At 33.9% G+C, this 26,178-nt stretch overlaps 2 protein-coding genes across 2 annotated transcripts in view; one reads left to right on the top strand and one right to left on the bottom strand.

The window, feature by feature from the left end:
• The window catches only part of LOC133192953 (deleted in malignant brain tumors 1 protein-like), a gene marked incomplete at its 3' end in the record, with an annotated part of 28,200 nt that extends 16,209 nt beyond the window's left edge, over nucleotides 1–11,991 (bottom strand). The window contains exons 1-9 of the mRNA XM_061328954.1: nucleotides 11,730–11,991; nucleotides 11,364–11,514; nucleotides 10,379–10,629; nucleotides 7,178–7,346; nucleotides 5,662–5,873; nucleotides 5,334–5,527; nucleotides 4,759–5,150; nucleotides 3,008–3,339; nucleotides 2,388–2,887 (exon numbers count right to left, since the gene is read on the bottom strand). Of these exons, the coding sequence (XP_061184938.1) occupies nucleotides 2,388–2,887; nucleotides 3,008–3,339; nucleotides 4,759–5,150; nucleotides 5,334–5,527; nucleotides 5,662–5,873; nucleotides 7,178–7,346; nucleotides 10,379–10,629; nucleotides 11,364–11,514; nucleotides 11,730–11,796 (2,268 nt within the window). The remainder of the gene's footprint in view (nucleotides 1–2,387; nucleotides 2,888–3,007; nucleotides 3,340–4,758; nucleotides 5,151–5,333; nucleotides 5,528–5,661; nucleotides 5,874–7,177; nucleotides 7,347–10,378; nucleotides 10,630–11,363; nucleotides 11,515–11,729) is intronic.
• A 916-nt stretch (nucleotides 11,992–12,907) lies between these two features.
• On the top strand, nucleotides 12,908–25,420 carry LOC133192153 (receptor-type tyrosine-protein phosphatase kappa-like). Its single transcript, XM_061328049.1, has 17 exons — nucleotides 12,908–12,948; nucleotides 13,384–13,472; nucleotides 14,736–14,816; nucleotides 15,689–15,784; nucleotides 15,965–16,060; nucleotides 16,484–16,627; nucleotides 16,883–17,020; nucleotides 17,225–17,345; nucleotides 17,517–17,734; nucleotides 19,468–19,521; nucleotides 19,896–20,064; nucleotides 20,190–20,335; nucleotides 20,455–20,745; nucleotides 20,835–21,046; nucleotides 21,155–21,334; nucleotides 21,458–24,013; nucleotides 24,690–25,420. Exons 2-17 carry the CDS (start codon nucleotides 13,409–13,411, stop codon nucleotides 24,849–24,851), a joined length of 4,728 nt encoding a protein of 1,575 aa, XP_061184033.1. The 5' UTR covers nucleotides 12,908–12,948; nucleotides 13,384–13,408; the 3' UTR covers nucleotides 24,852–25,420.
• The last annotated feature ends 758 nt before the right edge of the window (nucleotides 25,421–26,178 follow it).

Here is a 26,178-nt window from a genome sequence, read left to right as displayed (position 1 = left end):
AGAAATTATTTATCTAGCATTGTTGGATTATTGCAAATCTGAAAAAAAAATACACCATGGGCGTGGCAAGCAAGTTTGAAGAAGAAAAAATACCTTCACTATTTGAATATTTTATTTTAACATTGGTTTATGTCAACTGACACTATATCCAATACTAAATGTTCTCCAAAATCCTACTGTTTCTTTTTGTTTCGAATCTATGTCCATGGTGAACGAAAAATCCTCATGATCATCGTTTGCAGGAATTCCCGGGATGAATTGAAAAGCGTCAATATAGACTCTGATTTAGTGTAATCTTTCTCCCTTGGTCCACTATTTGGCTTACTTGAACATTCTCCTCTTCATTACACGGAAAGCTAGTAAAGTTTTTGTGAGTATATAACCCCTGCAATCAAAGTCAACCTCGTTGCAATTGCAAATCTTTTCTGTTGCACACTACGTGACATACTGGGAAAAAAGTCTGCAGAGCGCATGTTTATGAAACTCATTTAGGATGATTTCACATATTGAATTTTTTTTTCCGCTGAAGTAATAGTTCCACGTTTAATGAAAATTTAATTGTAAATTTCATATTATAGAGTAAAACAGATATAACATTCTTTTTAAAAATATTCATGGTGTCGTATAAATTACATGTATACCATTGTTTGGGTTTATTGAAGATTGAGTGTTAAAAAGGATATTTGGTAATAATGGAGGGGATAGGCATAAATTATTCCACATTGAAGACATTCTTCACCACTTCATGCGAAATGAAAATTTAAATCAAAATGATGCACAATGTGTTATTTTCCAACTTCAGATAAGTTCACCAGATTCGTAAAGTACATAGTATGATAAAAGCATTGCAGTTATATACCTAATATTTCGCAGCTTAGTACATGGAATCCGAAATAACTAAAAAAGAACATTGAGGAAAAATCTGTTTGGTATTAAGTTTCATTAAAAAATAATGATTTCGCCAGTTTTACAAAGCAACCTCTCTGCAACTGAATGTGTAACACTGTTGAGCAATTATAATGACGTTATGCAAGCTCCAGTGTTTGCTGTTTTCGAGCTACTTAGTAAGAAATGTGAACATAACGAACACCAATCATTCTCAAATGTCCATTTAAACGATACAAATTATCAGCGGAGCCAACTTGGACCTCTGAAATAGGTGGGATCAGGTGCCATGGAGGAAAAAGCATTCCCTGCCGACCGGTCACCCCCGCCGTGCGTTCCTTGTTATTGTCTTGTAAACGGCAAAATCCGTAGTCAATTCAATGTGAAAATAATGGCCGTTTTTGTGAAAGACATCAGACAACATTGACCCGATGTCAGTTTGTTTTTCAAACAAGGTCACTGTATCAACCATAGAATTTGCAAAATGTTGACTAAACGAGATTGTTTTCCTTGTATCATCAACTTATCTGTCAATAGCCTGTCTCATTTTAGAAATTGTTCTTACGTAGAACATGATCTTGGGTATCGAATCAACTGGGAGACATAAACACCATATACAGGTGATAATGGTGTGCACTTTATAGGGTTGACGATCTAATTTTACAATAGAATTGAGCACTTTTTAACACATTTCACTTTACTTGCTGTAAATTATTAGATGAGAAGAGAAAGTCGAAAACTCTTTTTTTACACTCAATGAGGCTATCATATAAGTTTTTCCTTCCATTTTCGTTTCAGACTTGTGCGACCTGGGTGAAAAAAGGTATTTATGAATCTCATGATTATTTTTGCTCAAAATACAGTGGGTTTATTTTTTATGTTAATCTTTAGTTTAGCTCACGTCTTGTGTTCAATTGTACAGTAATCACCTTAAGTTTGGTTATTTCTAATTGCAACATAGATTCATTCATACAAGTTTTCAATTTAGACACTTAACATATGCACAACAGAAAAAAAGATGACAAATAAGTGATGTCATTTAAGCAAGTTATGATATCTTATCAACCAGAATATTCAAAACTTATAGAATAAATGGCATTTAAAAATAGGTAAAAGGAACTCATCAGAAATCAGATACTATGAAAGCTTTAAAAGAGTTCTAGTAATAAAAAAAGATAAAGTTTTCTCTATCACTTGAAATTCAATCATTGTGCACAAACCCTCTGTCCTGTCGACATGCTTATCTTACGACTACAACAAAAAGTATATATCCTTCTAATAGCTTAACTTTTTTTGAAACAATACCTACACGACATCATTGTTATCCATGTAATCATATACAAATACGATGCTAGGCAGTCAAATAAAAAAAATAATGCCATTACAGTCAACAACTACACATTTTATTACAAACAAAAAATCCATAAATGAAAAATGATCAATCAAAATGCAACAAAAAAGAAATAAATAATATCTAAAATACCTGTATTAAACATATTTTACAAAAGTAATAATGAGCTTAGTAAAATCAATTGATAGCAAACAAAATCAAGAAAGTCAAAACGTTTCTGGCAAGAGCTAGAAAGTTTATTGCTATTACCCGCTAAACCCGATGATACTGGATAATCAGAGAACTTGTTTTTATTCACAATAGGTTTTGCTTTCCGTGTTGTTGGTGCAACTGTCACTCTCTCAATTTTTACTGAGGTTGCATAATTTGATTTGGGTTTCATTGTAGTTATTGGTTTTTGTGTGCTTGTCGGTTTCTGTGTACTTGTTGGTTTTTGAGTTGATTTTGATGTTGTTTTCTGTATTGATTTTGGTGCTGCTGTTGTCGTTGTTGCCTTTGCTGCTTTCGTTGTCCGTACTTGTGTTGTTGTGGTACTTGCTGCTAACTTTGTTGATGTTGGATTTGTTGTCTTGTGTGCTGTTTGTGTTGTTGGTTGAGCTTTTGATGACGTAGGCTTCAAGCTACTCGTCGTTACAGGTGTTGTTGTCGGACCTAAATAATAAAATGTATATAACATGTATAAATATTGTATTTTCTGTCTTGTATTGAACCCTACTGTAAAGATCAGAGATCTACAAAAAGAATTCCAAAATTTCTTTAAAGTGAACTTACTGGCTGTAACATTCCATTGTCTGATTATCGAATTGTCATAATCTTTCCTATAAAAACTCATGGCAGGACTGTAGATGTGGTAAATATGCCGCGTGTAAGTTGGCCTCGATATGGCTTCTCGTCGTCTGCGCCCCGATGGAGCAGCAGTTGTAGCTGCAGCTGTTGAGTTACAACTTCTGTCACACTCGGCGTCTTTTTCCGTCAACAAACACACAAACGCCTTACAATGTAAAAACACCTCATCGAAATTGACAAACTTAAATGTTTGGTAGCGATATCCAAAGGAGGTCGAATTTAATGGAAAGAACCCAAGAGTTGGATCATATTGACACCTGGAAAAACACAATAAAGTTGGAAATAAATGATACATAATAGATGATAGGTTTGATATTTAATATGTGTCCACTAAGGATGCGACTTCTAATAGCATAAAAGATAACAAAACAGAAAAAATGCCTTTTCAACCAAATATTGATGCATATTCACATCATACTATTTCATAACTGTACATCAATAATAGGTAGTATTTGTAAGGAAATGATTTGTAGAGGATAAACACGTCTTTACACAAGTAATAAATACGAGGGTTGTTCAGAAAGTTCGTGTACTACCGTCATAACTTTTTTACTTAACGTCATATTATATCCAAATTTGGAAGAATTATTTCAACAGTAAATTCATATGATGTGTACCAAAAATTTTTAATATCTCGTGGTTTATTTCAAACTTATTTAGACTTAAAAAATGCGAAAATCGGATCACGGAGCAGGTCAAACTTTTGTAATTTAAAATCAAGACACTAAATAATGTCTGAAGTCATATCTTCTGTAAAATGACACAAAAACGGAAAAATTCTACACGTTCAAATAAAGAATTGTTTCGTCGTTTTTGATTCCAAATTATGACTTAATATTTTTGCTTCGTTGAAAAGAAATCAGTTTCAGAAGATAGGTAATCCTCATTGAAAAAAGGCAAAAAAGATGACGTCGTAGAGCATTACGGAGCAGCAGTTAACCATACAATTTTGTTTTGTACTCTGGAAAACTCCAGAAAAAAAACTCTGAAAATGCCGGAGAAAGTAGGAAATATGTTAAAAGCGAGCCATGCATTTCTGTGTACATGGTACAAGCGGTATTTGAATGATAGACTACTCTGCTTAGACGATGGTGATCTGTGAGAAAACGGATTACTAGTATCTGTAAAAATCTTATCAAAAACATTGAAAAATTAGTAACGTCATGCTAAGAGTTTGGCGCTTCACAGATGCTGATCTTGTGAAAGCACACTTATGCAGTGAAAAAAATATAACATTGACAAACAAAATGATGCTACTGGAACTTGTTAGCAAAATATATTTCAAGTGATAGAGAAACGTTCTTAATGAGTGCACTGGTATTGGGCAATATTGTGTGAAATGTATAGGGATAGTATTTTTGAGAATCTCATGTCGGTATGTTTTTGACGTTACAGTGTTGTTGAGTTTACTCCGTGGTTACAAAACGTGTTGATTTTAAAATTGAATAACATGAATTCTGTTAAATCACATGGAATGAAAATTCACAATTAAACAAAATAAAATATTTTTACATATGATAATGTGCTCATTTTAAATTTCTTGATGATAGTATAATGAAGTTTGGCATAGTCCACGAACTTTCCGAACAACCCTCGTACTATACTTATTTTTCTCTTTTTCATTTTGTTTGCATGAAAATAAATGAATAATATCAATACAAAAAAGCTATACTGACTTGTTCTCAAATAGTGGGTAATTCGTGGGGTCTGTTTCAGAAGTAGTTGGTGTTGCCACACAATCTGGAACTACTAGCTTAAGGTTGGAGTCCACATTCTCTAAAGTGAGAGCAACATTAAGCCACTCTCCTAGAGTCAGATTCAATGGAAAGTCTGATACAGGGTTGTTAAATGAGTTGTTTTTAAAAAAATCCATTCTTATGTTGAAAGTTCCTGGAGCTTTCTGTGTTACACTTTCTGTTTGAGGAAGCATTCCTTGATCTGTATCCAAATCTCGTGGGAACTCGCACGAGACTTCTACTCGGTACGTATTCACTCTATAAACATTTCCTTCAGTTGATGTGTAGTCATATCGAATCACATTGGTGTAAATAATGTGAGTTTCGTTTGTCTGAAATTGAAAATGAATGAAAGTGAAAAATACAGATATAGATTGTTCTTAACTTCTTAGATATTGAAACTAAGACATTTATTATGGTTTGTATGCACATAAAATTAACATCATGGGAAAAACCCGTAAATGCTTAATTCATGTATACTTCACTAACTATTATAGTGTTTTTAATAATAGTACCGTAACGCGGGTTCCACATTCGTCGAATGGTATACTAATTGAAACAAAATTAGCATCCGTTGATTTGACGAGATTACAGACACCAGTGGTTTGGTTGAAAATTGTTAGAAACTTCTCTTCTAAGTTCTTGTCATTCTGACGACTGAACAAAGCCTTGATCTGCCCATTGGCACATTCTAAGGTTGGTATCGGTGCTGTAATTATACAAAATGACTTTTTCAAGAAATGCAATTTGGAACACCCAGGATTATAACCAAATGAATGAAAACCAATGAAAGACAAAGAACAAGAAAGAGAAACAATTTATGTAAAATGGATATTCTCTTACGAATTGGCGGTGAATTGTCCAATATTGTACAGGCTACACTGGCATACTCATCTTGCCCACGACAATCAATGGCTGCCCCTGTTGTAGAGGTACAATCTCGGATACTGTTTTCGTTACCTTGGCATTCTACGTCATCCAGAGCGTATGTGGAACTAACGTTTTGACGGACATAATTAATTTCAATCGGAGAACCAGCTCGAGCATCCACCGGACTGAAATTTAAAAAAAAAATTATAGTCTGTTCCATGGTACCAAAGTCAAAACGTTTTACATTTTGTCTCAGAATACCTGGCCTTTTCATACTAGGACTGATCAATATATCATTTTCCCTTACTTTCTGTTTTGATAGCAACCATCAATTTGGATTGAAAGGAAACTTTAGATTATCTCCTTATACGACCCAAATAAAATTAATTTGATTTCTGAGCTGAGTTATAACATATTCCAAAAGTTTTTGAAAGAGAAGAGTCCTATGTTTCTCCTGAAAAAAAATATTGATAATTCAACTTTAGTATTAGTTTTAAATGATAAACAATAATACTTTATTTACTTTTTTCCCCCAACTTTTATATAATTTTTCTTTACACTTCAATTTACCATGATAGTTTTTTACTCTGGAAGTTGTTGTCAGTTTAAATATCAATTTAAAAAAATCAAATCTGAGTGTACAAAATCTAATTAGAATTAGACTTCTAGGATCTGCACCGTATACACTTGCGGATCTAAGAAGTCTGATTTTAATTAGATTGAGTAAACAATTTATATAACACCTTTCAAATCTTTAAAAAAAAAATCGCATTTGAAAATCCCACTTCCGTGTACAAATTAAATATAAAAAAAATAAACTTCACATGGAGAAAAGTTTGACTTACAAAGGTTAAAAAAACTTTCACACTTTGATTTAATATAGTTTACTAAATATTTGATACATGTATTTGGATTTACTTTTTTAAAATTTAAAGTTTTGAAATTTTACTTACGTATACTGTGCAAATATTTTTGAGTCAAGCAACACAGTTTGAGAAGGTTTTTCTTTTTTAGACAATGAGATTTTGTCGTAGAACATAAATAATATTGTGGGGTAAATGTATAATTGTTTATGAAAAAATGATTGAGGTTATGAATAAAGCATTGAACTTTATTTCGTTTTACCGGATTCTGTTTTATATATGCAGGTACTTATTACATTTTCAACAGAGAAATACAGTAATTTATCCATCAAATTCTTCAGGTGCTGCGCTTTTGCATATTATTTTTAATGAATATTTTGTTTAGTTGTTGGGTTTATGATTTACTTGTTGTACAGTTATTGAGTTAATAATTCATCAGATCTACAGTTGTTAGGTTAATAATTCATTAGATGTACAGTTGTTTGGTTAATAATTTACTTGATGTACAGTTGTTTGGTTAATGTTTTTAAGCTTTCTGAAATATGCTTTTCAAAAACAAAAAAGTTTAATAATAATCAACTACAACGAATCACGGAAAATGTTTTTGAAATGTATACAATACTTACTCAAAACAGAGCATTCTACAGATCACCTGGGCGTCGGCTCTGCCCCAGCGGTCATCGCAGATGGCGTTCCATTGATTGTTAAGGTAAACCTCCACGAACCCGAGTCCTCGCTGGTCTGTGGGGCCCACAATTCGTACGTCCCAGTTTTGGGGGGCAGTTGGAGCAGTAGCTGTAAGGTAATATAATGGCAAAAATAGAACTAAAGTTGGTAAGAGTGATCTCCCCTTTATCTGATTTGTCGTCTTTTATACATGTATAATTAATGACAAATTTATCCATCAAACCTGGTGTCTGTGTAACTTTTAATATGCCCTTGGTATAGATTATAAGACATTCTAAATAGGTATGCGAAAAAAAGTAGCTTCAGTGAACTTGTGAAATTACACTGTAAAACATAAAGTTATTTCCGGTTATACACGTTAGTTGGTCTGTTTCATTATGCTGTCAGACATCTGCAACAGTGAGCAACCTTATTTCCGCTGTGTATTTATTTTGTTTATTTTCAAGGCTGAATAATACATGTATTCATTAACATTATTACTATTTCATTAGGTTTTTGACTTCTTTCACCATTATATATATATATATATATATATATATATTAGGTTTCTGACTTTCCCACTGTGCAGTTGTTGGGTTTGTGACTAATTTAATTGCTGTACATTTGTTGTTTTAATTTACTTGATTTTAATGACTTACTAGCTGTACAACTGTTGGACTTTTCATTTACTTGATGTACAGTTTATGGGTTTGTGACTTACTGCACTTACTGTAAAGTTGTTGGGTTTATGATTTATAACAATTGTTGGGTTTGTGACTTTCTTGATCTACAGTTGATGGGTTTGTGTCTTATTAGTTGTACAGTTGTTGGGTTTATGATTTATAACAGTTGATGGGTTTGTGACTTACTGTAAATTTGTTGGGTTTATGATTTATAACAGTTGTTGGGTTTGTGACTTTCTTGATCTACAATTGATGGGTTTGTGACTTATTAGCTGTACAGTTGTTGGGTTTATGAATTACTTGATGTACAGTTGTCAAGTTTGTGACTCACTTGATGTACAGTTGTTGGGTTTGTGATTCACTTGATGTACAGTTGTTGCGTCTATGATTTATTTGATGTACCATTGTCTGGTTTGTGACTTACCTGCTGTACAGTTGTTGAGTTTGTGATTCACTTGATGTTTGTGACTTACTTGCTGTCAGTTGTTATTTTGTGATTTTCCTGCTGTACAGTTGTTACATTTGTGACTTACTAGCTATACAGTTGTTGTTTTTATTATTTCCTCTCTGGACAGTTGTTGAGTTTGTGACTTACTTGCTTTACAGTTGTTGAATATTTTATTTATTTGCTGTCTGTTGTTTGGCTTATGATTTATTTGCTGTATAGTTGTTAGAATTTTGACATACTTGCTGTACAGCTGTCAAGGTTTATGACTTGCTGTGCAGTTGTTAGGTTTGTGACTAGCTTGCTGTGCAGGTTCCGGGGCCATAAAACTGAGATGAGTTAACTTTTTATCTAAGTCTCACTTTTACAAAAGGTATATGTATATAGTGGAAAAGTGAGACAAAGATCAAAAGTGAGCTCGTCTCAGTTTTATGGCCCCGAAGCCAGTTGTTGGGTTAAGGACTTACTAGCTGAACAGTTGTTGGTTTTGTGACTTAGCTGTACATCTGTAGGGTTTGTTATTAACTTGATATACAGATGTCAGGTTTGTGACTTACTTTCTGTACATTTGTTGCCATGGTTTTTTTTTTTATTTACTCTCTGTAGAGTTGTTGGGATTGTTGCTTACTTGCTGTACATTTGTTATCTTTGTATCTTACTAGCTGTACAGTTGTTCGGTTTTTCTTTTAATATACCCTCTGTACAGTTGTTGTGTTCGTGACTTATTTGCTGTGCAGTTGTTTTTTTTTATTATTTATATACTCTCTGTACAGTTGTTGAGTTTGTGACTTACTATCTCACTGTACAGTTGTTGGGTATATTGATTTACTCTCTGTACAGTTGTTGAGTTTGTGACTTACTATCTTGCTGTAAGGTTGTTGGGTTTTTTTTATTTACTCTCTGTACAGTTGTAGGGTTTGTGACTTATTTGTTGTGCAGTTGTTTTTTTTTTTTTATATTATTATTATTTATTTACTCTCTGTACAGTGTTGAGTTTGTGACTTACTATCTTGCTGTACAGTTGTTGGGTATTTTGATTTACTCTCTGTACAGTTGTTGGGTTTGTTGCTAACTTGCTGTACATTTGTTATGTTTGTAACTTACTAGCTGTACAGTTGTTCGGTTTTTCTTTTAATATACTCTCTGTAAAGTTGTTGAGTTTGTGACTTACTATCTCGCTGTACAGTTGTTGGGTATTTTGATTTACTCTCTGTACAGTTGTTGGGTTTGTGACTTATTTGCTGTGCAGATGTTTTTTTTTTTATTATTTATTTACTTTCTGTTCAGTTGTTGAGTTTGTGACTTACTATCTTGCTGTACAGTTGTTGGGTTTTTTGATTTTCTCTTTATACAGTTGTTGGGTTTGTGACTTATTTGCTGTGCAGTTTTTTTTTATATTATTATTATTTATTTACTCTCTGTACAGTGTTGAGTTTGTGACTTACTATCTTGCTGTACAGTTGTTGGTTTTTTTGATTTACTCTCTGTACAGTTGTTGTTTTTTTTAATTTACTCTCTGTACAGTTGTTGGGTTTGTGACTTACTATCTTACTGTACAGTTGTTGTTTTTTTTTAAATTTACTCTCTGTACAGTTGTTAAGGATGCGCGATTTTATCAGTATACCAGTATATCGTGATTTTTTATTGCGTGATACGTATCATGATACAGAGACAAAAATACTGGTATTTTGTACACGATTATAAATTCAAAGAAATTACTCATTTATCATGTTTATTTATTTGAACTATTAAATAAAAATTACATGAAGTGTAAAAAAAAAATGTTGAATAAAGTTAAACTATGGCATCCAAGCATGCTTTATATTATATAAATAAAATTGAAATAAAGTAAAGTTATAATTTTACAGTGTATTTGTAAGAAAACTTAAGGAAATTTATTTGAAATTGTAGTAAAAAATCCATATAAAAATATCCCGATTTTACCGCGATATTTTAGGAAAAAATCGTGATATATCACGATACGAAATTTTTGGCGATACCCATCCCAAACAGTTGTTGGGTTTGTGACTTACTTGCTGTACAGTTGTTGGGTTGGATGGTAGCTGGAGCGCGGGTAGTCGGTGTCCCTGTTGGGGCCGCAGTCACACCTGATGTACGGCAGTGGACCCCCACATCCTCATTGTGACCACAGTTGGTGTTACCCCAACCTGAAAACTGACATTGGTCGATCGACTGTTCTGTGCCGTCACAGTTCACGTCATCCATCCATATCCGGCCCGTTCCCGCGCCAAATGTTCCATTCGTAATGGCCGTTCCTCCCTCACTTACAAAAAAAATTAAATTAAAAATTAATAATTTCTATGCTCCAAATGCTGTATCAATTAATTATAAAATAAAGCCAAACTTTGGATGATAATTTATACAACTAAAATAAAAAAAAAATAAATTATGTAGTTTTGTTTGAAATACAAGTAATAACTATTTTTCTAAAAAAAAATTACATTTCCTTTATTATGATCATTAGATCTGTGTATAAAGGAAACTTGAATGAGATCTATAAAATGTAATTACCGCTATCATCTCTTTATTGTTGAGTACATAATATTACACTCATGTGAAAGCGCCTAGACAAAATCAATACCAAAGTGCTAGCAAGCCAAGTACATGTATCATACCATGACAAAGATTTACTATCAAAAACCTTGCTTATTAGTTCGATATATAAATAGTCACGATTCTTAGCGTTAATTGGAATGTTGCAATGGGATTTCTTTTTCGGGGGGGTGGGGGGGGGGGTGGGGGGGTCGATTATTATTACTAGACCGCCACACACGTATAAAATGCATGTAAAATATATAAAACCAAATAAAACTGTTTCAGTTTTTCTATAAACTACTTAGGAATAGTAAATAAAGGAAATAACTTTAAAAAATTATAATGTATTGAAATTTGGCAGAAATAATTTTTTCCTTCCCATTGAAATTTAAATACATGTAACGTCTTTTCTGAATAATTCAGACAATTCATAATTCAAAAATAAAAAAAATCGATGCTTACTTGAATCCCTGCATCCTACACACCACCCCAGCATCCGCCGTGTCAAATTGGTCATCACACACCGTCCCCCATGTACCGTTATAGAGCACCTCTACTCTACCCTGATTAGCTGTCGCCCCGGTACCACTGAATCGTACCGAAATGCTCTGTCCTTCAATAATAATAATAATAATAAAACATTAACAAATAAATACATAAATAAATTTCTATATGGTAGATCTTTTATTTGAGAGAGAGAGAGCACCAATTCAAATCGATGATAAGTCATGTGTATAAAAATTTTGTAATCCATTACATTCATTCTGTAAACAAATTATCGAAACGTGTATGTTCTTGCTATTAGAATTAAGAAAATGAATTCCTTACCTGTAATCACGGGAAAAACAAGCACTAGTAATGTAAAAATCATTATCCCTACATTCTCCATGGTCATCTGTTGACAAAATCATAAAGCCATAAGGGCCTCGCTCGGAATCAGTGCAACAGGATGGCAAGACCTACATTGAAAGACTGTCAACATTCACACATGCGCAGTAAATTAAACTGGAGCATTTCCAATTCCATTAAATATTTATTTTGAAAGATTTTAAATGTCCGTCTATAAAACTTCAAAGTTATATCATAACAGTACGGGATGAGTCAAAATAGGCGTCTACTTTCACATTCTAATACCTTAGTAACGAACATAAACAACATCGCACGACATCCCGAACTTATTACCGAGCCCGATTTTAAATTGATAAATAAATTTTTAATTTTGGTGATCATACTAAGCATAAACAAAATTTCATATTTTATAAATATGCACTTTAATATGCAATTTTTTTTATAGAGTATGATGATTGTTAAAATGAATGTACGAACCAGCATGCACAATAAATTCATTTGTCCTGCATCCAGAAATGAAAGCAGTGCAGTATAAATTTGCATTGAAATAACCAGCGGTTAAAATTATATGACAGCAATGGAAAATGGAAAACGCAGCAATGAACGAAATTTCATGAATAATTCTATTTATTTATTTTATGGAAAATAGCAATTTCAAAAACTGAAACACTTTTTAATGCGCACTTTCCACATACTCTCCCAAGGGATTCTATTAAAAAAATACAAGCGGACGTTTTAAACTAATTTCTGCTACAATGATCACAGTGGTCATGGCACTGGATATTATTTGTAATTATGAACTCTCCGGTTGTGACTCCTCATCATCGTTCGTTACCAAGATTGTCAATATCCTCGACATTGTCATTGATAACATCTTCGGATGAATTATTGATTAATCTTTAGTGAAATAATGACTGTATTCTGTGCTTTCTTACACATGCGCATTGGAAATGTCAACCTTTAAATGCCCAGAAGACAGTAATCAATAAGTTACATGCTAGAAATATTTCGGAGACGGCTTCAAATTAGCAGGATTCCAAAATTCCGCAGGTAAGCACGTACCTTTATTGCGTTGTAGATTTCCTTAGTAACGCATGTAAACAAAAGGGCGTGACGAAAAATATGGCTGCCCCCGTGTTGCACATTAGAAAAAAAATATCTAAAAATAATCAGTTGACTTGTTACGCAATAAATAAAGGTAAGTGTATATTGTTTATTTACAGCCTTTCAAAGGGTAGATTTTGAAGTATCATCGAATTTTTTTTTATGAAACGGAGGAAGAAAATGGTCATTACTTATTAAAAGTTTGAATACACAGGCCGGTGAATAACAGGCGAGCATGTTGACACAAGTTCCACGAGAAGACTTGTTTACATTTCTTGTAAAAACTTTATGATAAACCGTAAACATGGGCTTTAAATCCATTTCACGTGTCATTATTTGTACACATAAATAGATATATTTTCGCTAAGCTTTAGATGTAGGAAAAAAAATAACACAAAAATTGTACCCGTCATTAGTGCATTACTCATGAAGGCTGATTAAATACCTATTATTTGAAGTGCGCAAATTAGGTTTTAAATATTTGGCGATTGTGTATTGTCCAATATTTACAACTTAATCTCTTTCTCAGTTCCAGTCGGTATGTCAGAGAAGAAATGCCACATCATACCTTCCTTTTAACTTATTTTATCATCCTGGTTGTTTTTCCACTACATGCAGGTAATTTGTTTTACTTTATTTGTGAATTTGGTTATTCATTTCCCTTCTGTTTTAATTAGTTAACTTAAAGTACGTACTACTACAACCAAAAAAAAAAAAAATAAATAAATATTATAAATTTGCAAAAAAAAAAAGTATTTTAAAAGTTTCATATTTTGACAGTTTCTCATTTTCTGCATGATAACTGAGTCAAAGGAATATTCACATATTTCTTGCATAATGCGACCGACAAACAAAATTTTGTTGCTCGTTTTGAAACATTGTATAAATAAATTAACTAGTGGACGAAGCTTGGTGTTTGTGGACTTATATCCCCTCACCTTGAATCGGTCGAAGACAAAGTTTTGGGGAGCATAGTAGTTAAATCCCGAAAACTGGTCGATTTTTAGAATGTAAGGACGCATTTTTTCAGCATATGCTTCTTCATTTCATTGAAATATTTATCAAAAATCAAAATATCCATAGATAACTAGCTTTCAATAAATAAATGATATATTCAACGTTTTACAGTGAATGTAGCATTCTTTTTACTCTCTACTCGTATGAACCGTTCTAGTTTTGTTTTTAAAATTTTATGCTTCTCTCTTTCTCTAAAAACAATAAGGCCACCCGAACACAGTTGTGCCACTGCATGGTATTTGAATGAATGATTAAATAATTAGGAAAATAGTAATAAGAAAATAATAGTCATACAAAAGGGGCAATTTGGAAAGAAATGTATTGTTTATTTACCACAGTGTTATCAATGTAAAATTTCGAAAATTTCAATTCAAATAATGCTTTATTCTCTGTAAATCATTAACTCACGTGCAAATAGTCAGACTTAAGTTCCTTCTAAAAGAATCTCTGGATTTCGCTAGGTCTGGGTACATTGAACCCTGAAAACGTTATATAACCGTTTAAATAGATAAGGCAACAACTATTAGATTAATGACCTATTAATCACTTTATTTTTCATAAATTGTTTTAAAGGTCATTTTTCAACCTATTGATAGAATCAAATATAGAAGTGGTATAGTACACTTAAGTCACGAACGTGAGTTCGGGTACTTTCGGTTTAATATACGTAATTGAAAAACAAAAGGGGATCTTTTGTATGCAGACACAAATCTAATTTTGATCAGCTTGGATACTTTTAAGATAATCATTAAGTACATAAATAAATAAAACTGGTTGCTACATCATTAGACAAGTAATATTATGATAAGTTTAAAGAAGAGTACGTTTCCTGGAAATTTACGACTTTATGGTTTTATTTATTAGCCTCACAGACGTGTTTCCCCAGATGTCAGCCGTCGGAGTATTGCGGGAACAGTACGGAGGGAGGAGGACCGACCTGTCTAGGTGTGTGTTCAGTTTGTTTACTTACACCACAAAACACTGAGTAAATTCAATTATATTACCCGAATTATGAAGGAGGATTGTCCAAAGTTATAAATTTTGATACTATGCAAGCTTTGTGTTTAAATGTGTTCAATGAGATTATACACCTAGACTAGCTAGATATATGCACTGCAAACAGCAATAAAACGCCTCTCTCATGTATATATATGTACACAAGTAAGTCACGTTAAAGTTGATGCACTATTGAGTCATAAAATCCGAAGGTTGTAAACATTTGAAGAGATGCCAACAATTTTTTTATTCAAATGGAATTCGATATTTCAATTTTAAATAAGAATATGAAAGGAGGGAAAATTCATAAGCGAAATCGTCTTCAAAATATTTTTTAAAATTACAGAAGAGTATACTCGGACACTTTCTTCTTTAAGATATGCGATTAATATCAATATAATTCTCTTGAGCATTTCTTACTGAAGTGTATACATAAACAGTAAAATTCCTTAGTTTTCACAAAATTGTATATAGTTAGAAAAATATTTGGAAAAAAAAATACGACCAAAAAAAAACTAAACAAAAATAAAACAGCAAAACTAATAATAAACTAAACAAGCAAAATCAGCAAATTGGAATTAAAAAAAACAACAACAACACCACCCCGCCAAAAAAATTTGTTAGGAATCAGTTGAGATATTAGTTCCTGGTACGTACATGCATTAAAAATTTTATCATTACTTTAAAAATCGAAAATCTTTCGCAAAATCTTTTAATTAAAAGATTAAGGTTCTATTTATACTTATTAAAAAAGTGCATTAACACTGTAAAAGATCAGTTTTCTATCCCAGTAAACTGTTTAAAAATGCTCTCTATTCCAGCTTGTAATGTTGCCTGTGACGGATGTACGGGGCCCGGGCCAGACGCATGCGTCAACTGTGCTGACCAGTTCTTTAAAGCTGGGACAACCTGCAGAGGTAAAATATAATAAATAAATAATAAACATTTTTTTCAAGTAATTTTCTTCACAGCTTGTGTTATACAATCTAAATCAAGTCACAAGTTTTCCTGTGCATTATTTCAGTAACAGTGTCTTAAGCATTAAATATGAAGTTTGCTCAACAAATTAAATTTTTCCCTTTTTAACATTTCACCAGGTTGCAATATTGCCTGTGATCGTTGCACTGGACCTGGTCCGGAGAACTGCGACACGTGTGCAGCTGGCTTTTACCCCGTAGCCGGGATCTGTAGAGGTGAATCTTTCTGGATAATCTTTTTTGAGAAAAATTTACAAATACATATTTTAGAAACACCCCCCCCCCTTTTTCCAACACACCCCAAATACATCATTTCGACTGTTGGTCTTTTTAAAGAAAAAAAATTATCTTCGACAATTTTACCATGCATTCAATTTGACAAGTTTGAATGAACCCTGAACAAACATTCTATAAATCACAACAACTGCATAATACAGATACATGTATATTTTAATACTGTGGGTACTGTATACAATACATGTATATACTAAATACATGTATGCAGTTTATTTTCCAGAATTTTTACTTCGAATACATCATAAATATGCTTTTAAAAGTAGGAATAAGGGTGGGTACACAAGTACCTATATCAAATTCAAGATTGATAAGGTTTCTTTTAATTTTTTTTTATTCTAACAGGTTGTGAGGACGGGAAATTCGGGGTGAATTGTACTGGTACCTGTCACTGTTTGAAAGGAGTAGAAGACTGTAGAAAAACTGACGGATTCTGTAAATCTTTCATCTGTGAATGGGGCTGGTCAGGAGTGCCTTTCTGTCAAACACGTACGTTAAGTTTAATTTATCTATAATGTAAAATTGCTTTGATCTGCTCACACGCTTTGACAAGAAAGGATCTGATTGATTAATTCAGAGTTCATCTAAAATGACCAACATGTATGTGAGCGGACCGCGATCTAAATTTAATAACACTGTTTTTCGTATAAAAGTCTTCAAAACTATGGAAAACAATATTTCTTTCCTAAAAATTTAATCATTTCCAGTCCAAAAGTTGATTTTTGATCTTCGTCACTTTTGAAGCTTGTAAACCAAATTTTTATGGAAAGAACTGTGTATATGAATGCCACTGCCCTGTGAATGACACCTGCAGTAACATCAACGGACTCTGTTCTTCCGGAAAATGTCACCCTGAATATACCGGTTCGGGTTGTCAGAAATGTAAGTTTATATCAGAAATCAAAAACAAAACATCAGAATATTAAAATTCCGCAAAAAAAAAATCTGAAAAATTATATTATTAATACCAACTTGATTGGTTATTTAATAGTTTTTTTAATGTAGTACCTGCATTTTCAACTGAAAAGTTTCATAATTAAAAAAATCAATTGGATAAAATTAAAATATGATACCCCTCCTTTTCAGTGCGTCCGAAATTAAGGGACCCCCCTGAGATAAGTGACAATGTATGTGGCAATATGACTGTTACCTTCCACGAATGGGTGAGGGACCTTGACATAGGAGATGGCCCCGTGGGAGAGTACAGGTATTGTACATTTCATACACGTGCTGAATTTTCTTCAAACTTACATGCCACTTATAAGTGAAATATTTAAAAAAAAACCCAATTTTTTTTTTAGCTAATTCAAATTTTAAAAAAATAGATTTATTAGAAAACATAATTACATTGCAAGTGATATCAATATATTTATTCCAGATTGGAAGTTTTGGTATTTAACTCATCGGATAGTTGGACTTTTGTACAAAATTATAGGAGTTTGTCTTCGGCCAGTGTTTCGAAAACTTTTTCTGGCCTCGATGTGGATTCTCTGTACAGCTTCCGGGTCACCCTTGTTATGAGTGACGAAGATGGGAAATTAATGACAGACGTGGCCCCGGGGTTTCCGAGTCAATTCTACCCTACCACCTGTATAAGTAAGTTAACTGAAAAAAAATATAAAATATGATGTTGCTATCCAGAAAAAGACAAGAAAGGCTAAGCCCCCTTTCAGGCCCTGATTTTGCGTGTGTCTTAGTACGATGCGATAGTTCATGATCAAAACCTGTTGTAATCTCTATTTCAAAAACCAAAAAAAAAGATTTGATTTTAAGAGATGGGACACACAGAGGTCACAGGAAGGTCAAAAAATATGTATATTTCCGAATTTTCTCACTTTTATTCAAATTTTCATCAATTTTGAGGCATTTTCTTTCTCAGAAAACACAGAGAATAAGCTTGCCTATCTACCAAGTTTACATTTGCCATGCACTAATTTCAGATACGTCTTGTATATGAAAATATCATTTAGGCAAGCTTGTACTCTGTGTGTTCCAAAGTGAAAAGTATTGTAAATGTGACCAAATTCCATCAGAATTGAGGAAATTTGATCTAATTTGTCACCCTCTTGTAGCCTCCAGGTACACTTTGAATTAAAATAAATACTGATTTTGAAAACAAGCATCATTTAAGGTAAATAATTATTCATTTTCACAATTTTAACTGTTTATTGATATTCATATCAAACATGGACCCAAATTCAGCCATTACCATACCTTGTCCTTTTATATTAAGCAAGAAAGTAAATAAATGTTGTTTTTACACAGTAGAAACTACTTCTGGTAAGTTCTAAAAACACATATACCTATCATAAGCATATACAAGAAAAACTGCGCGCACTTCTGAATTATATATCTACTACATGTAGTATATAAATTGACTTGGCATATAGACTATGCAACCTAATATGATTTTCGAGTCGTCTCTTATCTCTCTGCTTAAAATATACTTGTTGAATAAAACATTTATGTCACTACACTGTACTATACATTTACTTTATATGTATATATATATTTGTATCTAATAAACAGAACTAAAAATCAATGCACTACATATTTCTGCGCTATGAAATGTGGCTCTAAACTTCCAAGGACTTCCGTACCGGTGATATTTCCTAGTTCTGAAACATTTTGATCTTTGGAGTCCGTCATTGAAAAAAAAAAAATAATCATGTATCTTATGTAAAAGACACTGGTTTATTGATTTTAAGTTGAAATAAGTTTTTTGCAGAGAATGTATGTAATGTTATACATGTAGTATAGAAAAAAGGAGTTCAAAATTAGAAAATTGAAATAATTGTTTCATTTGCGCTCTAACATCAGATACATGTAATTGATCAAATATTCTTGCAAAACATATCAGAATTCATGGACAAAACATTTTAAATATTCTAACCACGCTGTCATAGAGAAGAGGAGATGGATGTTATGAATCTGTTGGGTAAGATTATCTCGCTTGACACATAGATTTTCTTGACCAAATCCTGCCTGACGAGGATTTGTATTCTCAGACGTCCTCCTTTTCTTTACAAATACCCTTCAAATCTTGCATACAGACTTGATTATTTAAAGCCAACCAACCAAGAAAGAAAGAAAAACATTAAAATATATCTACTATATAGAATATGTATCATGTTTTGAAATTGTTTTCATGCTCTAAACACGAATGGCGCTATCACTAGACAGATTCTGTACATGAACGCTGCACTAATAAATATATCTATATTGATAATATACGAGTGTTAAGGTGTTTGTTTACAAATGATTACTTGAGTACCAGTTTCATGAAATCTTAATTGGTATTTAGATAATTATTTTAGTTTCTTTTTCAGTTCCTACTACAACAACACTGAGTCCCCCGACCCCAGCCCCCACACCTCCCCCAGGTAAGTATTTTTGTCAAAAATCAATATTTCGGGTACATTTATCAATTACAAACAAATAGACAAAACTGACATAAAAAAGTAAAACAAGCAAGAAAAACATCACTTTTCATATATATGTGACGAAACATTTAAAATTTTGATAAATTAATAAATCAATAACTTCGAAATTTAAATATCAAATCGATTACATGTATTTGAGCCGACAGTCTGTGCATACTTTCGGTGAATAAATTTACGCTCTACGATTGATTTATTTCAAGAAAAAAGTAAATCATTAACATCTATCATTTAGATAATTCAAATGGATTTTACATATTATTTTTGTTCAGTGCATTGGTGCAAATCAGTTTGCAGTGATACTTGGCTTTTTACAGGATCATTATTCGAAAAGTTCGAAGTCATCTACGATTCAGTAAACAATGTCATTTCCGTAAACTGGGCTGGGAAAAACTACAGTAACAATCTTGGTGACGTCACAATCACGTACGGGATAGTCGGTATCGGAGACTGCAAGGACCTCAACTTGACTAATGAAATATCGAGGTAACCCAGACCAAAAATTGAGAAATTCCACATTATAGATGTCATTGATTTTTTTTATTGAGTTGTCTCTTTTTTGCCCTTTTTGATAATTTTCTCAAAGAAATACTTCAAACCGAACATTTCAGAACTGGTGGAACAGTAGGTGCTTTCAGTTTAAGTGGACTGCTGCCTAACAGACGCTACAATGTCAAGGCAGTCATAGAAGTGTTCAATTTTAGTTCCACAGAAAACGATCGAACCATTTCTCGGAACATCACAACGCGAGAGGAATGTGAGTAGACCTAAATCAATGCATGATTGAATTACAGATTTACTGAATACTTCATTATACTATGATGTATCTATAAAGATAGAATTGTCAGGCGCTTAAAATTATACGATTTCCTTCAGCACCATGGGGAGGTGTCCAAAACCTAAGAAGAACTAGCTTTAACGCCACCAGTGTGACGCTGGAGTGGGATCCTCCAGAGTGCGAGCAAAGAGGCGGTAAACTAGTAGGATACCAATATACCCTCCGAATCCTTAGAACTGGGCAGCTAGTGGACAATGGAACAGCTTTACAGCTTCGCGTGACTATAGGAGGGTTAACTCCCTATAGTAATTATTCGTTTGCCGTGGCCTATGAGAATAGTGTGGGGAATGGACCACCGAGTCAATTTCCAACCTTCACAGACGAAGCAGGTATGTACTGCTAAAGCTATTGTAAAGCTTGACTATAGTCGATTTAATTTTTGAAGACTTCTACAATGTTATGTTTCAAAACATTTCAGAACCTGCTGCGCCAGTTATCACCACCATTACTCCGGGGGTGAACAGCATTGAAGTCGCATACACAGTACCCTCCCCAAGTAACGGAATTATCCGAGAGTACGAAGTGTCCTTCAGTACAACTTCAGACTTCAAGGACTTCACACACAAAACGAGCTCTGTAAACTCAGTAACCGTTAGTTCTCTCATCGCTTTCACAACCTACTACATAAAGGTTAGTTGTCTCATGTAAAATGAGCTACTAAATATACTCAGTTACGAAAAAAACCTTTATACAGCTGTGTAAATAATCTTTAAATCCATAATTTCATTTTATTCAAAGGTGCGGGCCAGAACCAAGGCAGGGTTGTGGGGGAACTACAGTGATGTGAATCAGACCCAGACTAAACAGGCAATCCCCGGCCCTCCCGCTAATCTGATTGTTACCCCACTAAATGAAACCTGTCTGAAAATTAGCTGGACTGCACCAAGCTTTCTGGGTGGAGTAATTAATAGCTACAAGGTATACCATTTAACTCCCTATAGTAATTGTTACGGTTAAAATGATGTTATTTTTCTTCTTGACTTTTCTTTGTATGAATAGAATTTTAGTTCATGACTTCAGCTGCTTTTGCTATTTCTTTAGATCGTATGTACAGCTTCTGACGGAAGTACGATTGTCGATGAAAAGACCACAATAAAACCCATTGACGAGGGTACCTCTCATGATCAATGCGGTCTTTTGGTGTATACTCAGTATAAGATCGAGGTATCAGCCAGCACCACAGAAGGAACTGGTGACCCTGCGATAAGTTTTGCGAGAACCTATCAAGGAATTCCAGAAAAACCTCCCGCTCCAAGTCTGAAGAATACCACAGAATCAACCATCACTATTGAGGTTTACCCATTTAAGATCGACACAGGGCCTCTCACTGCATATCAGATTTATGTTTATGAGGTACCGACAGCAGGGCGACGTCGACGGCAATCTGGCGGTCCCTTAGGGATCGTGGTGGCAAGATTTAATGATTCTGAAATTAAAACGAGTCGAATTTTTGTTGTCGGCGACGGTGGTGTTTATGGCGGGAAAACGAATCCTCCATTGAAAAAGAATACAGAGTACGATATATACTACGAGATAGTTAGCACTGTTGGACCAAGAACGCTAACAAGCTTTTCTAAGATGCCTACCTCAGCAACCACTGTATTAATTGTAACCACGGTGGCCCCTATGGTTCCGGTGGTGGTTCCGGTGTCGTCAACAGACAACACACCCGTTATTGTCGCCGTTGTGATCATTCTTCTGATACTCATAATAATCGCTGTAGTTTTCCTTATCCTTTTCCTACGCTCCAGGACCAATCGTTTTTCTCCACCTATGTACGACACGTTTGAAGACGAGAAGAAGGTGGAACTGACCGCGGTTGATGATTATAATTTACAAGAGCACTGGAACACAATCTTTTCGCTAAGGGAGAGTCGGTACATTATTTCTGGTCGAGACCTTGTTCCAGATGACGGATATCATGGAACTATTCTCAACGGGAATATTCCAGGTAATATGACAGCTCATCCCGTTACTTTTCAACAAGAGTTCCACGAACTCCCTCACCAGCCATTGGCGTCCTGGAATGACGCAGTACGCAGCAAAAACTCTAGGAAGAACAGATTTCGTCACTTGTTACCATATGACCATACAAGAGTAGTTCTGGACCCGGATGAAAACTCCAATAGTGATTTTATCAATGCTAATTTTATCAAAGGGTACAACAGGCCGCATGGCTACATCGCCGCTCAGAGTCCCTTTGACGAGGAGACTGTGCTGGACTTCTGGAGGATGTTGTTTCAATATAATATCAAAGTAGTAGTTATGATCACGAATGTAATTGAGGATAAAATTGTAAAATGCTCAAAATACTGGCCAGACTCTGAATTAGGAAAAGTGAAGTACGGTAGTTTCACCCTGGCGCTTATTGATGAGAAAGAGTATGCTGATTTTGTTATTAGGTCGGTAAAAATTAAAACGACACATAACGCCCATACAAAAGTTGTACATATCTTCGATTTCTGTTCTTGGCCAGACCATGGTGTACCCGAGGATACTATTCCTCTTCTCGAATTTCGACATAAGGTTCGCGAATACCACGGAAATGACAAGTCGCCACTCGTGGTGCATTGTGGGACGGGAGTGAGTAGAACAGGAACTTTTATTGCAATTGATGCCTTATTAGAGCAATACGAGGCAGAAGGTATTATAAGCGTATACTCATTTGTTAAAAGGATGCGAAAAGATAGAATAGCTATGGTGCGGACAGTTAAGCAGTATATTTTCATTTACGAGGCAATTTTCGAAGCTCGTGTTGCAGGCGACACACGTGCTGGCTATGATCTGAAAGAAAAATACCACACATTAACAATGCGCAATCCGAAAACAAAACACTCGTTTCTTAGGGACCAATTTATATCTTTGCAATTGTTCACTCGAAAACCGACTCAGAAAGAGTGTTCAGATTCTCATATTCCGATGAATTATTCAAAAAATCGTTTTCCTGACGTTGTCCCTCCGAACAAACACAGACCAATATTGAGAACTCCCGGTGGTCTAGAACGAACAAATTATATCAATGCTGTGTTCTTGGACAGTCACGAGCTAGACAATCATTTCATTGTGACACAGTCCCCGCTACATACGACTGTAATTGACTTCTGGAAACTCGTGTATGACCTTGGCGTCCAGACAATTGTTATGATGGAGGATTTTAAGAGCGAGGATGACACTTCGGCGGAGTATTGGCCGGAAGACAAAATCAAGAAATTCGAACCGTTTTTCGTGGACAACACAAACATATGGCAGCAGGAGAATGTGACAATTCGTCACTTCAAACTTCATAGCATGCTGAAACCGAAATCGACGCCTCGTGACGTTCGTCAGTTTCAGTTCAATGCTTGGAGCGAAAACGATTTCATACCAAAGTCAAAAACAATGCTCTTAGATCTCATTGACTTGGTGCGGAGTTGGCAAAGACAATCCAACGAGAACACTGCCCCTATAGTGGTGCACTGTAAAGATGGCGCCACTCACAGCGGGCTTTTCTGTGCAGTATGGACGATATGTGAAGCCATGGAAATGGACCATGATGTTGATGTGTATCATACTGTTAAGCACATGAAGAGGCGCAGGCCGCAGATCGTGGATACTCTGGTAAATGCTTTACAAACCTTTTATGTACCTTCGTAAATCAGTATCATCAAAATGTCATGATTTTGTGATATCGTTCCTCTTCATAAATCCATGACAAAAGTCGCTATTTAAAAGTTGGGCATATGGTAACACATGACGTAATGGTTAATTAAAAAACACCAATGAGAATATATCATAAGTTTCAAATCTGTTGTTATTAATATGGCTCAAAGCGATAGCACATATTTTGTGATTGTAAGGAGAAGGATCTTCCAAAAATTATTCTCCGGTATTTTAATTGAGGTAACTAGTCACAAATCCTATGATATGAGCACTTTCCATTTTAAAGACAAGTCATATTTGTTTACAAAACTTACCTTCAATGAAGATTGTTTTCTGATAGGTTCCCAGTCCTAGATCGGGAACAAATGAAATAGTGACTTTTTAGCTCGACTTTCAAATAGCAACTTTTGTCAAGGCTTTGTAAAGAGGAACGATATCATGAAACCTTGAGATTGTGAAGATGATAAATCATTAGAATGACAACAATAATCTTAATTCAATTAATATGTTTGTTTTTAATGAAAGTTTCTGTTTTCTTCAATTTTGTATGAAGTACATGTAATATACCCAGTAAACACAAATCCATTGTTTCCCACGCTGAGTATAATGTATATTTTTTATTGTGATTTTGCAGGACCAGTACAGATTTTGCTATAAAGTGTTGTGGGATTATATGAATCTGCGCATGCCTGGTGGAACTTTGACCAACATGATGAATCATACCAAACAGGATCGCTTATATAACGTTGGCAGTTTAAGTTTGGCTTCCTATACATCACATTTAGAATACATGTAAAACTATGGTCTAAATCATTTTGTGCTAAAATATAGTTTTATGTGGCAATTAACGTTGCATTTAAGTATTTCTAAAATCATTCGAGCCAGTTTACAAGAGGTGCTGTTTTTTTCTCTCTAACGTACTGTAGTGCTTCAGATATGAATGTACCGGAAATGACACGGTGTAATTGAATCATGGATATCTTTTAATTTTCACTTTTAATTATTAAGATATTGAGGTATGCTGTGATTAATTTATATTATGAGATGTAGATAAATTGGTTTCTTTTATATCTTTTTTCTCAGAATTTTATATGATGAATTTGATCAAAAACACAAAAAAGCTCATGAATACATATAACAAGAATAGGCATTTTAAGACCACACATGTTAAAATGGTTAATATTGTTTTTAAATTCATTTCTTCGTAGACTGTAGTTAAGCTGAATTTTTTTTTCAGCCTTACAATAAATATGCACTTGCTAGATTTCTTTATTTAAATTAATGCATTTTGTGTGCCTTGTGTGCGATATTAAATGAGTGTTGCCGTTATTTCATACGATATTGCAAGACTGTGATATACTTAAAGCATGGATATTTATTGTCAAATTTAGAAATAAATTTTTAATACATTTAAAATACATTATTTATTTTATTCTAATTAATTATTATTATAATTATCTGGGGAGTGGACTTAGCCTTTTCCGCATGTTCTGTCTAGATGGCCTCCGAAGTAACATTTAAGCATTGATGTTTAATTTTGAAAGATGTCTCGTAATTGCAACGGTGTGTGCAAACAAATTTAGTAATACGCGTTGACAGTTGCAATTACAAGACTACATCCTTCAAAAATGATAATTTAATGTTTATACTTACATTCTTTGAAATTCATTCTTAATTCACTGACAAATGCTATGTAAACTCAGTAATAATTTTCATTCACATTTTGACTTATAAATCTCAGTTGTATCAAAATAAGAGACACTGTGCAGAATCTGCCACATCTGTTTCATACTTTGATGTTTTACTGACTTAAGACCTTAATGGCAAACTAACAACTAGAAAATATGATATTAGTAAACATGATGACTTCAGAATTTCCATCGTTTATCCTCAACTGATTCGGTACACAAGAACATGTTCTGAGAACAATAAATTTTTAAACCGAACAGGCAACAGGCTATTGACAAATAGTTTTATGATACAAAGCATTCTACAATTTCGTTTAGAGTCAGTATGTCGCAAATTCTGTGGTAGTTAGAAAGTATTTGCATTATACAGTCTATCGTTTGGTGGTATTTTGAACGACGTGTTCCATACCAATTGTCAGGTATTTTTTAAATGCT

This window comes from Saccostrea echinata, unplaced genomic scaffold (genome assembly GCF_033153115.1).
Source record: "Saccostrea echinata isolate AGI-Se365-2 ecotype Australia unplaced genomic scaffold, CSIRO_AGI_Sech_v1 ptg000025l, whole genome shotgun sequence".
In the NCBI taxonomy this organism is placed as follows: Eukaryota; Metazoa; Mollusca; class Bivalvia; order Ostreida; family Ostreidae; genus Saccostrea; species Saccostrea echinata.
Note: the sequence above shows the minus strand (reverse complement) of the source record. Positions and strands in the feature narration are given on the sequence as shown.